Source organism: Rhinolophus hipposideros, assembly GCF_964194185.1.
Source record: "Rhinolophus hipposideros genome assembly, chromosome: 23".
Lineage (NCBI taxonomy): Eukaryota > Metazoa > Chordata > Mammalia > Chiroptera > Rhinolophidae > Rhinolophus > Rhinolophus hipposideros.
In genome coordinates, this window is record NC_138069.1 from 16,610,600 (window position 1) to 16,623,538 (window position 12,939).

A 12,939-nucleotide genomic window follows, 5' to 3' on the forward strand; every position below is an offset into this window, starting at 1 on the left:
GGAGTGTTTCCTAACTCTAAGGTCCTATTAGCGTCGGTGGAGCCTTCAGGGAAGCTGGGAAGTGGCAGAGGAAAGGAGAGGGAGAGAGAGACATGAATTTCTTTCTTCTCTTGACTTTTATCCCAGTGAGCAGATGGCCTGTATATAAGAGGCCACAATTCAGACATGGAGATAAAGTTGAGTCATTAAAACCACAAGCAGACTCAATCATCAGCCTGAAATAGTAGCAGTAATACAATTACATGGATTCTTCCCCTTGACACTCAAACCATTATTCTCCCACACCCTGCAGATCACAGCAGTTTACATGTCACTTTTAATGAGCCAGCCCTGATAGTAACTTTCCTCTTCTAACTGCTCAATGGGTCTTTGTGTACTGGTCACTCCCTCAGGTCTCCAGAGACGGAGGATTTTTTTTAACGTTTTTTTAAATCCTAGGGAGAAGGCTAGTGTCTTTGAATAGGGACAGCTGCCTCTCTGGGACTGAGGAGGGCTGTGAGGCAGATCTGCCTGATAGGGCTTCAGCTTTCTGGCTCAAAGCAATGGGCCGGGAGGAGCAGTCAGAGACAGCCAAGCAACCAGCTACTCTAGTAGTCACTGAGGGAACCCATAGCCATCAGAGCCTTTACGGTTTGAAAATGGGGCCTTCTGGGTCCAGCCTGTTTTTCTTCTCCTCTTAATCCTACTGTCACTGTATTAAAAAATACTAAAGTTGGAAAGGACCCTAGAGGCCATTCTAGTCCGACTCTCATTTTATACATGAAGAAACTGAGTCCCAGAAACTTGTCTAAGGTAACCCAGACAGCATCAGAGTTGGACTTGACTTTGAGTCTTTTGATCGCTACTTAGTCCTATGTTCTTTGCACTCTTCTTCGATGCCTAACCTTCTATTTACATTTAATGTAAGGCCACATCACTTTATCTGATGTGAATGCACCCGTCTAAAGAGCTTACTAGAAATGTCTCCCCTCAGAGATTCTCCCAGATATGTTCAGGTGTGTTTAGTGAACCCAGAGCTCAAAAAGATGAAGTTAAAAGATGAGCCAATTTAAAAGGTATGTAGTTCTCATATTCATCTTATTTTTGCTTCAATATCTCCTAGAGATATTGAAGAGAACAGTACTTCGACTAATTCAGGTCCTCTGCTGAAAAGTTAGGTTCCGACAGAATCCCTACTTCCTCTGCCTAGCAGTCCTGGTTTCCCACTTGGGAAGACGTGGAGAATGGGCTTCCCCAGCACAGGGAAGCCACTGATGTCTGGCTGCCTGTGGACAGGAAGCATCTGGGCTTCCAGCATAGTTCCACAGGAAGAGGATAAAAAGGGAATTCCCCACCAAAAGTCTGGGAGCGTAGAGGAAAATAGTGACATGCAATGTGCTTTCGTTTGGCTAGAAATGCTTGCTGTAAGGCTACATCACCTTATACGGTGGGTGGGAAACAGTGTCGCAGAACCTCTAAACACTAAACACAAAAGAAGTACTACCAGCTGCATTCTCTACCCAAACACTGATCTATGAGACTAAACACTTGTCCCAGGAAGTTCTACACCCACCATCTCCACCTCTCCTCCCCCATAGAGAGCCTGTACTCGAGAGGATGTGAGAACGCGGCTAAGAATTGTAACGAGAGATTCTGTGTAGGGAAGGTTCTGAAGTCACACCCGGGGTATTGTGAGGATGGGTAGAAACAGGCAGCTGGCCATTACAGATGAAACTCGGTGAATGAAGTGGCCTCCAACATTTGGGCCCGGACACTGAGTTTATGTGAGCTAGCAGGCTCTACACCCTTAGTCCTCAGGTCCCCTTTCCAGGCTGCGGCAGGTGCTGGAAGCCCTACAGATACCACTGTGTTAATAGATAGTTAAGCTCTGGCCAGAGCAAACTGCACAACTGCTCCTCTCTACAATAACCTTAAAGTAGAGTTCATATCAAGCAGGCCTACAAAGGCACCACGCTCTAACTCCCTCAGAAGTGGGAACCCTTAGCGATGCCTTTTCTGTCCTTCCCATCCTTCAGCCTAGGAAAGAAGCCATCACTTCCAGCCCCAAAGGAACTTCACTGACACAATGGTGCAGGCCAACACCACGTGAGGTAACCTTGGCTGTACCTTCTTCTGGACTAATCTGTAGGTCACTGTCTACTTCCTTCAAAGGCAACTTCTCCGCTGATCCTTCCTCATATGAATACCTACATCACCTGTCCTCCTAGCCCCATAACTCTTTTTAGAGGCTCCAGCTCAATGTAACCCACTTCAATCCTCCGAAGGACGGGAGAGGAGGTTGCAGGGCAGGAAGCGGGGAAGGCAAGGGCAGTGGGGGCTAACTGCACCCAAGCAAGAGGGAGTTCTCAGACCAGCACAGTGCTGCCACTGAGACGCTCCTCGGTGTCTGGAGGAAATGATGCTTAACCTTCTCTCTGTAGGATTTTACACTTCCTATTATTTCTTTCTATCTCTTCAGCTTATGACGCTGACAGTAAGGACTTATTTTCTACTTCCTACACCTAAAGTAGTTTTATATTTTGATCAATTTTTGTTTACGCACTCAAATGCCCACCCAAATCTCTGTGTCCCACACCATGGTTTGCTTGATCCAGGATTCTACTTCAAGGATGGGGAGAAATGCAAGAATAATCAAATGTAACTGACTGCTGCCAATCCCCCAAGCCCGAGTTCTCCCCATCAGTACTTGCTCATATGGGAGGAAGAGGACGGGACAATCTACTCTGCATGCAGGGACTGTCGTGGGGAAGTTCCTAACCCTCAGAGCATCGCTACCAGCTCATTTACCCAAAAGAAGCGGGACCAGGAGCAGAGCGGCCTCAATCCCTTTAACATGGGGAAGGCTCCGTTTGCTTACTTACCCTGACGGGGTCCTCTCTTTCGTCGGAATGCTGCACCTGACTGCAGAGCTTCTAGAAGACTGTCCATCACACCTGTCTCATCACCTTCTGTCATGAACAAAGATGGAGATTGTAAGCTCTTTAGGCCAAGCAGCATGCATGTGCTGAGCCCCACACAGAACACATGGCTACTGTTTGGCTTCCCCTCCCCAAGGGTGGCCAGGGGCTCAGAGCAGAGGGCTCAACCTCAAGCCTCAGCCCATGTTTACTTGTTTGAAAATGGTGAAAACAAAAGCTTTCACTGCCTACTAACCACTGCACACCTCGGGATATTTTCCTGCTGTGCCCTCCGTCCCATCAAATAAAGACGAAGACAGAGAACTGCAGGATTGCCCAACTCCAAGACCCCAATAAATCGAGACTGGCATTATGACATTAATAAGGGACTATATCACCCTCTCTTTATCCTAAAGTGTTTCACTCCAATTTACATAAATCTTTCACGGAGAGCCTGGTTCTAGTTTTAGTGCTGGGCTGAGGAAAGATGACAGACCACTGATCAAGGGTACATATCGGGAAAGTACTGCCTGAAGCCAGCTCAGCATCTAAGAGGAGCATCCTGGCTGAATACAAAGAGTTAATGTAGAATTCTTGTTCCAGACTGGCTCCGTTTCCATGGCAACAGCGCAGGGAGGTGAAATCTGAAACTGTGAAATCCCGAGGAGTCCGCAGGCTGCCAGCTACAAGGCTGGGTTCACTGCTCCCAGCGCCACCTGCTGGCTGAACATCACCAGTGCAACTGACCTACATTCCAACCTCATTTGCTTGCTCTGGGGACCCAGGGCCAACCAAGGCAAGGTCTGCTGTGCCACCTGATGGGGTACAGCTCTCATCCCACATGTCAGCTGGACTCTACCTTTGTCTAGTGCATCCTGAACAGTACCTGGGGGCAAACCACAGAGGCCTGGGGAGAATGGGTGAAGGTGAAGGATACTTGATGTGGACTTTCATAGCATTATTACAACAAAATTTGTGGCTTATATACAACTGGGGTAAGAGCACGGAATTGCTTCCCAGAGAGTATAAAAGGAAGACAGAAATATAGGCTGTTCCTGCTGCTTCAGGCCTGATCTTACCACAACAGGAGCTGCCAAAGCAAAGTCCCTGGAAGTGAGAGGTGTTAGCGCAGCCCTCACCTCTTATGCTCAGCAAAGCACTGAATCTTGCCACACCCAGCAGCCCTGAGAACCCCTTCACTTAGAAGGCTCGTAGCTTCTCAGGTTCAAGAAGGGTGGCATGAACTCAGTGCCGTGCACACTGTATGCTCTATTTCCGCTGGAGCAGCCAAAGGGGGGCAGGGAATCGGCAGCAGGAAAGAAACAGAGACAGGAAACAGAGGGCTAGTAATTGAGGCCATATGTTTCAACAAAGACATGCTTCTGGTAGTAAAGCAGAGATTCTGCTGAAGAAAAAAGAGGGTGGCCAGCTCCTGAGCCCCTTTCCAGAAGTTCAATTCCTTTACAGTCCATAGGTGTGTACGACTGTGCTATGACTGCTGTGAGGTACTGGGGACAGAGTATCTAGTGAAATAAGCAGAAAGGGAGGGCAAGCCACCATTAAAAGACAGGAGAAGGACTAGGAAAACATTTGGGGGAAAAGAACCAAAGATTTAGTAGAGGGTATAAAAACAGGCCGGAGGCTCTTTGGACAGGCAGAAGAAGAGAGTACGTGTTGCAGCAATACACAAATCACCAGGGAGATGAGACATAATGCAGGAAGCAGCAGAGGAGAGAAGAGGACTTGTGCAGAACCCTGGCCTGTACAGTCACCGAGCTGGGGTGAAAGTCCAGCCTCAGGATTTGCAGGGAGAAGGCTGCCAACAATCCCTTGCCAGGAGTGGAGCTCAGACATGAGCTGTTCTCTCTGGCCTCTAGATTCCAGACAGAGGAGCCTTCCAAATGTTCTTGTGTCACCCCGTCAGCTCTTCCCCTCCACTTCTTACCTGCATTCATGTCTATGAGTTGTTCTCTCTTCTGTTGCTTCTCCAGCCGTTCTTTCTCTGCCTTCTCCTTGGCCAGCTTTGCTCGCCGCATCTTTTCCTCTGTCTCCCGCCGCTTCTGGTTTTCCTTGACTGCTTGCTGTGGAGGAAAGAAAAAACCCAACATGTGGGCAGGTACACACTCACACATATGCTCACCTACCACTAACCAACATGAAGCCAGTGGAAAGTGAAAAATGTCCACAAGAGAGTCAGTCAGCAGGTATCCCCTGCTCACCACAAACATAGTCTTAAAGTTGTGCAGATCCATGAAGAACTCTTCCACAGACACCTTCTTGGGGTCAAAGAGGAAGTACTCGCCCAGCTCCTTATAGAGGGTCTCCATGTTAGAGTGCATCATCCGCAGCTTGGTATACTGCTCCTGTGCGTCCTTCACAAAGCTGTGCAGCCAACAGTAAAGGACCAACAACAAGGAGCAGACCCACTTCTCCACCCACACGAGGACTCACAGGTACGTGCTGCCATGCACAGGATGTTCAATACAGCACTGTTTGTAAAAGCAAAAGCCAGAAGCAATCTAAACATCCAAACTAGGGGAACGGTAAACCATAAACTATGGTACACCTATAGGACGGAAGGGGGTAAGTAAAAAAGAGGCTGTCTGTCATACACTGCTGTAGAAACAGGGCTAGGACATTATGAGCAAAAAGTAACACGATGCTATGTTTGTTTAAAATAAACTCATTAGGTGCAAATCAGAAAGGTCCAGTGGCAGTGGGTACTTTTGGGAAGGGGGGTTGGGAATACACGTGTGAGTGTGTGAGTGTGTGTGTGTGTATTGGAGATGGGGCAGAGAGTAAGCGATCAGAGGGAATTGTAGTTGATCTGCATGGTTGGCTTCCTGTCCTAACAATGAAGATGCCTTTGAGAAGTAGGTATTTAATGGGGAAAAAATCTTTGTAAGAGGGAAAAATTGTCCGTTACCAGATCTAGGCTATTGCTCCCTCCCGCCCTCCACCGTGGGAAGTTCTTTCCCTTCCTAGGGGGCAACTCCCTCCTTTCAAGAAAGGATATAGTCATTTTTTCAACAAACTTGTCTTTCTCGTCCGTGGCAGCTGGGAAATTCTGAACATCACGTTCCACATCAGAAATTTGTTTCTTCATCTGATCTAGATTCTTTTGCAAGTTTTCAGCAGAAACTAAAGGAAACACAAAAACAGACAGCAAGCGCTTACTAAATCCAGTCTCAGGACCCTTAACTTCTGCCCTTCAGGGCACAGCTCCAGTCTGTAGGTACTGATGTACCTTAATTATTTTAGTTCTCTAAGTACTCTAGTTGTTTCACACATCTTTCCAGTGAAACTATAAATTACTTGATGACTGAGCCTCTAGTCTCCCTCTACAAGTTGTACAGTACTGAAAAGAGAAGAGAAGCTTCATTTAATTTAACAAGAATCTATGAACCCCCCTGGGATCTTAGTCTCATTTTACTTTAGAGAACGGGGTTTTGGGCAGGAAGGAAACAGACACAGAAACACAGAAGCAGGGCAGAAACCTACTCTCGTGTCTACTGAACGCTGGTTTTTCTTTGCCTCGTTCCAGGATGGTGAGGCCTGGTTTTTGTTAATCCAGTCTATGCTTTCTGAATGAGAATAACCATCGCCCTAGACTGAAAACTCCTGCCTTTCTTCCAGTTGTTTTGGTGGTTGGTGTTTCCCTAGGAAGGGAAAGAGCGCGTCCCACTTCTATACATGGAGACCTCTCTTCTGCCTGATACTGCTCCCTTGTGGCTGAGGCATCGCGCCTCTCCCCTCTCCCATTGCCACTCAAAACAGTCTAAACTGAAAATGACCTAAAATCTAGACCGTGCTTTATTTCTCTCCCCACGCAGAGATTTGGGAGGCTTGGAAACGCCTTCTAGCTACCCCCGAACCTGCCCCACCTCGGCTGGCTTTCTCCACATGGGCGAGCTCATCTGGAAACTTGAGGACATCAGGATAGTCATTCTCACACAATTCAGCCAAGAAGTGCAACAATGTCATCTTCTGATCTGTGGACTTGGTGTCTCGAAGCTTGGGGAGGAGGAGACATCGTTAGTCCCGACATGCCCCAGATCTCCTTGGGCCAACAGCAGGCTGTCACACTGGCTCACCGAGGCCAGCAGCCTTCCCCTCTGCCATCCTGCTCTAACCCTCCGGCCCACCTTACAGAGGAAGCTGATATTGAAGCCAAAAGCCCCCGCATTCCTGGAGCCAGCATTCATGTAGTTGCCAACAAGCAAGGTAATCTCCAGAAGGCTAGAGAAGTTCTGGCTCTTTCGCAGCTCTTCACATGCAGCTGTCACAGAAACGATCTCCGGCTTGATATTCTCCACTTGCTCACTGAACTGCAGCTTGAAGAGGATGGCATTGAGGCGAGGCCGCAGGCGGGGCACAGTGCCCATCTGGGGGGAAGAGAAGCCATGATAGCCAACACAGACTGAGAAGTCAGGCTTGAGACTCCTAGGGGAGGATCTGAGTTCCAGAGTAGGAAGGAGACAGAGAGAGAGAGATAGGTTCAAAACAGACAAGAGGCAAGGAGCAAGTGCACGGCTGTTCTCGGAGGAGAAAGCAAGGGGGTCGGAGAAGAGCCTTGTGCCACAGGCCTACTCACCACCACGCCAAACTGCTCGGACTCGGCCAGGTCATCGTATTCGTCCTTCAGTTCGGAAAGCATTTTTAACTGTTCTGGCTCTGGCATCTGCTTGATGAGGTTCTGAAAGACAGAAGGGACAGTCTCAGCTTGAGGGGGATGAGGTGACAGCCTGAGCCTCCTGTCAGTCCCTCACTCTGCCCAAAGACCACTAAGAAGGAAACATGGGCATGGGGGGTGAGAGTGGGGGGAGAGGCAGCTAGTGAGATGGCAGGGCTTCTGAAAACTATACCACACATCACCTGAGCACCAGAGAGATGGACGCTTACCCAAAGCTCGCATCCTTTAGGCCAACAATGCCACAGGAGGGTCCTCATCCCCTCAGCGGAGAGGACGAGAGGCTAGTGCACAGTGATGCAGAGCCAGTTCCCGCAGGATGACCCTGTCCCTTACCTGGATCATAGACTCAGTCAGAACAGCCTCATTCACCTCCAGGATGACATTCTTAATCTCTTGGTAGGGCATGCGGAAGGAACCCAAAAAGATTGCTGCCAGAAAATGAATAAAGACACATTCGTGTCAGTCTCTTCCTCCTTCCAGCCCATCCTACACACCTATGCTGCACAATTTTCCTACAAGTGCTCTTTCAAAGTCATTATCCACCAGCTCCTCACTGCTGATATAGTGACAATCCAAATTCCTGAGTCCAGGGTTTAAGGTTTCCACCTCCCAGCTTTCTTTCTCATTATCCCCACATTTATGTTGCACACCAGCCACACTGTTCAAAGCACCATGTTCTACAAACACTGTGGCTCCGCCTTTGCTCCCAGGAAGTCTTTGATCTCTCTCTCTCTCTCTCTCTCTCTTTCTCTCTCTTTATCTATCTATATACACATATACACACACACACATATATATATACATCAAAGATGTTCACCCTACTCTATTTTAGTTTCCCACTCCCATGACTCCATCCTCAAAGCTACCATTGCCTAGAAGTGCTCTAATCTTAAATGCCATATCCCATTTCCTAACAAACACTTCCTATCCTTCTAGCTCTCTCATGAATATCTAAATTGGCTCTTCAACCTCATCAGGGAGACCTCTCTCTCTTTCTGGCAAGAGTGCTGACCATTCCATTTTCTCTGAATGTATCCGCTCCACTTTGCCTTCTTTATTTAACCTAGACTCTACCGTCTATCACTTCACTCTTTCCTATTACTCTCATTTCTACTATTCCTATTCTTATTCTCTCATTTTCTTCTCCTCCAGTCCTCTCATTTCTCTCCTCTTACTAACTGCAGATTGGAATCTATGACTTTGTGGTGGCACCAATGATAGCTGGGGCCTCAGTGCTGCCTAGCAATCCTTCTAGTGTCTCTCATCCATGCTTTCCAGGCCGTCTTTGCAGCTCTACCAAAAGATCCCCATTCTCCCAACTGTTCCATCACTTCTGCATTTGTTTTAAGATCTTGCTGAAAAACAACTGAAGCCATTGGTTAAACGACTTGCTAAGCTTTGCCTTATGCCACTTATAAACTGAGCATTAGGGGCCCTCAGATGGAGCCAGACAAGAAAAGGCTTGGGTAAGGACTACTTTGGAATTATCTAGAAGAAAACTTGTGTCAACATGTCTGTAAGCTCATCAGCAACTATACCAATGTATTCATCTTTTCCTCATGTTTCAACAGATCTGGTGGCCCTAAGGACCTTTCCCTTCAGCATATACACATAAATCAAGTTTCTTCTATCTTAAAAAAAAAAACAAACAAAAAAAACCCTTGACCCAATATTCTTCTCTAATTACCAACTTCCTTCTTTTCTTCACTTTATTGAGTGTGTACTCCATGTGAGATATAATACCTTAAACACAGTCTGCATCCATAATCTCATTTAACCCTATTCATAATATCCTGTAAGTGTGTATTCTTAGCCCCATTTGACAGAAAAGGAAACTAATACTTCAGGAAGTTAAGCTACCCATCCAAGGTCATACTGCTAGTAAGGGTTGGGGCCAAGATTTAAATACAAATGGATTCCAGAGCCTCTATTCTTTTTTTTTCTTTTTTTTTTCCAAGTCAAGTTGTTGTCCTTTCAATCTTAGTTGTGGAGGGCGCCGTTCAGCTTCAAGTTGTTGTTGTCCTTTCAGTCTTAGTTGTGGAGGGCGCAGCTCAGCTCCAGGTCCAGTTGCCGTTGCTAGTTGCAGAGGGCGCAGCCCACCATCCCTTGCAGGAGTCGAACCGGCAACGTTGTGGTTGAGAGGACACGCTCCAACCACCTGAGCCATCTGGGAGCTCAGTGGCAGCTCAGCTCAAGGTGCCATGTTCAATCTTTAGTTGCAGGGGACACTGCCCACCATCTTTTGCGGGAGTAGAGGAATCGAACTGGCAACCTTGTGGTTGAGAGCCCACTGGCTCATGTGGGAATCGAACCGGTAGCCTTCGGAGTGAGGAGCACGGAGCTCTAACCGCCTGAGCCACAGGGCCGCCCCCAGAGCCTCTATTCTTAACACCTATGCTGCACAGAAATTATTCTTGCCTTGGCTACTGATTTTCTAATGCCAGATCCAAAAGATACTTTTCCTATCCTGATTTTACTTGGCTCTTGTCTTCATCCAATACTATGGACTACTCCCACTTAGGACTATTTCCTACTATTTTTATCGCTGCTCCTTTTCTTTGAGCTCTCCCTCCTTTTTGACTTCCCCATTAAATATTAGAGGCCTCCAAAGCAATCTCATGGCTTTAATTATGACTCATATGCTATCTGTGAAATTCGTATCTCCAACCAGACCTTCCTGTTGATTTCTATACCCAAATGCCTAATACACCCATCCTTTTGGAGGAGTCCCACAGGCATCTTAAATTCTATCCTAAAATTAAGTCACTCACTTCTACCCACCACCCTGCCACCTCTCACTCATGTCCACTACCTTCCACTTCTCCCACAAAAGACAGAATCTGCTCCTGCTGGGTTTTCCTAGTTCAGTAAACGGTACCAGTCTCTACCGAGTGATCTAAACCCAAAAAAGTCTCTTTTATCCCCTTAGTCAATCACTAAGTTCCATTAATTCCATCTTATTATCTCTTGTCTTCCTATTCATTCTTACTACTTTAATCTCAGGCCCTGAATACCTCTGACCATGACACAACGCATCTCTCTGCCTTCCCCTGCCCTAGCAATGCAGCCTCAAAAATCATTGCTGAAGTAGTCTCCCCAAAAATCACATAGGGTTGTATTATTCACTTTCCTGATTAGAATCCCTTCATTAACTCCCACAGCTTTCAGGATAACATATATACTTATTAGCCTAAGCCTACGAGAATTTGTTATGACCTAGCCTTTATCTATTCCTCGAAAGCTTCTCCCCTCCGCCACTTCCCCACACACGGCCTTTCCTCAGCTGTACTTAACAACTTGAAGTTCGAGAACTGTCCAATGTTATCCATGTCTCTGTGCCTTCTACGTGCTGATCCCTCTGCCTGAAACAAGCCAGCCTTCACCCTTCACTTAACTCACTATTAAGAGTTCTTTCAGCTCAGCTTAAGCAGTAGCTCCTTTAGAATGATCTCTAGGATGTGCGTCCTCCAATGAGCCCCCCATTAGATTAAATGCCCCCTTTCCTAGAGCTCTCCTGAGCATCCTGTGCTATTACCAGTATTTATTTTTCTGTCTCCAGTAGACGTGTGGTTCGTGAGCAGAGTTTTGTTACGCCTCACTCAGTTTTGTATCCCCAGCACAGAAAAGGCACTTAACGATCTTTGAATCACTAAATTGCATCTCAGACCATCCTACGCTAAACTAATCTCAGTTCTTCTCCTGGATTCTGTTGTCCACATCGGTATCACTCAACTGGAAATAACAATGCACTAACCCACCATCTTGTATCATTTTCCAAAATAACAATTACTCATGTTTTATGTTCCCAGAGATGAATTTTGAGAAGAGGAATTATCTCAGATTAGTCTCCATACAAGGACCTACCCACAGACACCATTTAGTAATCTTTGTTGTCATTGATCTAAGATTATATAGCCAAGAATAATGTAAAGGCTTCCTGTTCTCATTCTATCACTGGCTTTATTTATAGGGATGTGCATTCATTACTTGTGTGACCTTTTAAGTCATAACAACTGAATTTTAGTTTTCTCATTTGGAAAAACGGGAACAAGAGCCACACTGCAAGATTGTGAGTGGGTCTTATGGACTATATACCCTTTCATCTCTGGAACATGAGCCTAGTATGTGCCTACTAGAGCTTGCAACATGACAGATCCTCAAATATCTGTTGAGCAAATATTTAAACCTATTATATTAGGGAGAGCAACAGTTGAAATGAACAAAGAATGAACATACATCCTGATCATCAAGTAAGTACTACCTGTATTAGTTTTGCAGAGTAGTTTCTGATCTGAAATTCTGCCATCAATCAGAGTTATGAGTATAGGCAGCAAGTTCAGGATAGAACTCTGGAGTTACTGATCCTACTCTCAGAAGCCCAGGGTTTACATTATTTACTCTAAACCACAACGTTATTTAGATTTAATTGAAATCAAGCCAGTGCCTGCATTTAAAGGAAATACTTAAAAGACAGTGAGAAAGAAGGAAATGTACAATAGCTAGAACATTTGTGGCAGATTTTCTGGGGATGCCGTAGAAAATAAGGGCTTTGAAATAAGAACATCCAAGGTTCAAACCCTAGACCTGTCTCTTACTAGCTACATAACTAGGCAAATTCTTGAAAGTCTTAGCCTCTCTTTCCTTGCCATAAAACTATATAGTAACAATCTTGTCGTGCCATTGAAGGGATTAAATGAGATACTGGCAATTGGCTATGTAATGCCTGGCATAGAGCAGGACCTCAACAAATCAGTTTCTGGATCTACCAGAGTTAAGTTCTTAGAAGAACTCCTTCACATTTCAAGTACTTTGGATCACAGAGTTACTCACAGAGATTCTGGGCTGTCTTTGAATCCAACACCTTTAACTCTTTTACTTTTTTCTTTTGCACAGATTTCTTTTCTTCTCCACCTTCCTGATCCTTCTTGGCTAGAGAGAGAAAGATTAGAAAAACATGGTTAAGGACAAGCCACATCTGTGCCTCACTGAGCTACTGTCCCAGCTCCAAAGACACCTCGCTTCCTTTCTGTTAATAACAGTCTCCCTACTGTATTCCTGCAGGGTGCACCTCCTCTTTAACCACCCGCCTCCTATTGCTGACCGTCCCCTCCAACTATAATAAATATCTCATTTTATTTTCTTTAATAGTTATCAATAATGCTTTCCCACCTACATCCTATCTACTTGCAGGGAACAGTCAACTTTCTGTAAAGGACCAGACAGTAAATATTTTAGGCTTTGCAGACCCTATGGTCTGTCTCAACTCTGCCATATGAAGGCAATTGTAGACAAAACATATATGACGTGGCTATGTTCCTATAAAACTTTATCCACAAAAGCAGGTGGTCA

The 12,939-nt window shown here is 45.9% G+C and overlaps 1 protein-coding gene across 1 annotated transcript in view; it reads right to left on the reverse strand.

Annotated features, from left to right (window-relative positions):
• DIAPH1 (diaphanous related formin 1) overlaps positions 1–12,939 on the reverse strand; it is an 87,069-nt gene that overhangs the window by 4,720 nt on the left and 69,410 nt on the right. Inside the window, exons 18-26 of the mRNA XM_081035032.1 lie at positions 12,421–12,519; positions 7,924–8,018; positions 7,492–7,593; positions 7,043–7,282; positions 6,782–6,911; positions 5,912–6,038; positions 5,117–5,279; positions 4,843–4,978; positions 2,862–2,948 (exon numbers count right to left, since the gene is read on the reverse strand). Of these exons, the coding sequence (XP_080891158.1) occupies positions 2,862–2,948; positions 4,843–4,978; positions 5,117–5,279; positions 5,912–6,038; positions 6,782–6,911; positions 7,043–7,282; positions 7,492–7,593; positions 7,924–8,018; positions 12,421–12,519 (1,179 nt within the window). The remainder of the gene's footprint in view (positions 1–2,861; positions 2,949–4,842; positions 4,979–5,116; positions 5,280–5,911; positions 6,039–6,781; positions 6,912–7,042; positions 7,283–7,491; positions 7,594–7,923; positions 8,019–12,420; positions 12,520–12,939) is intronic.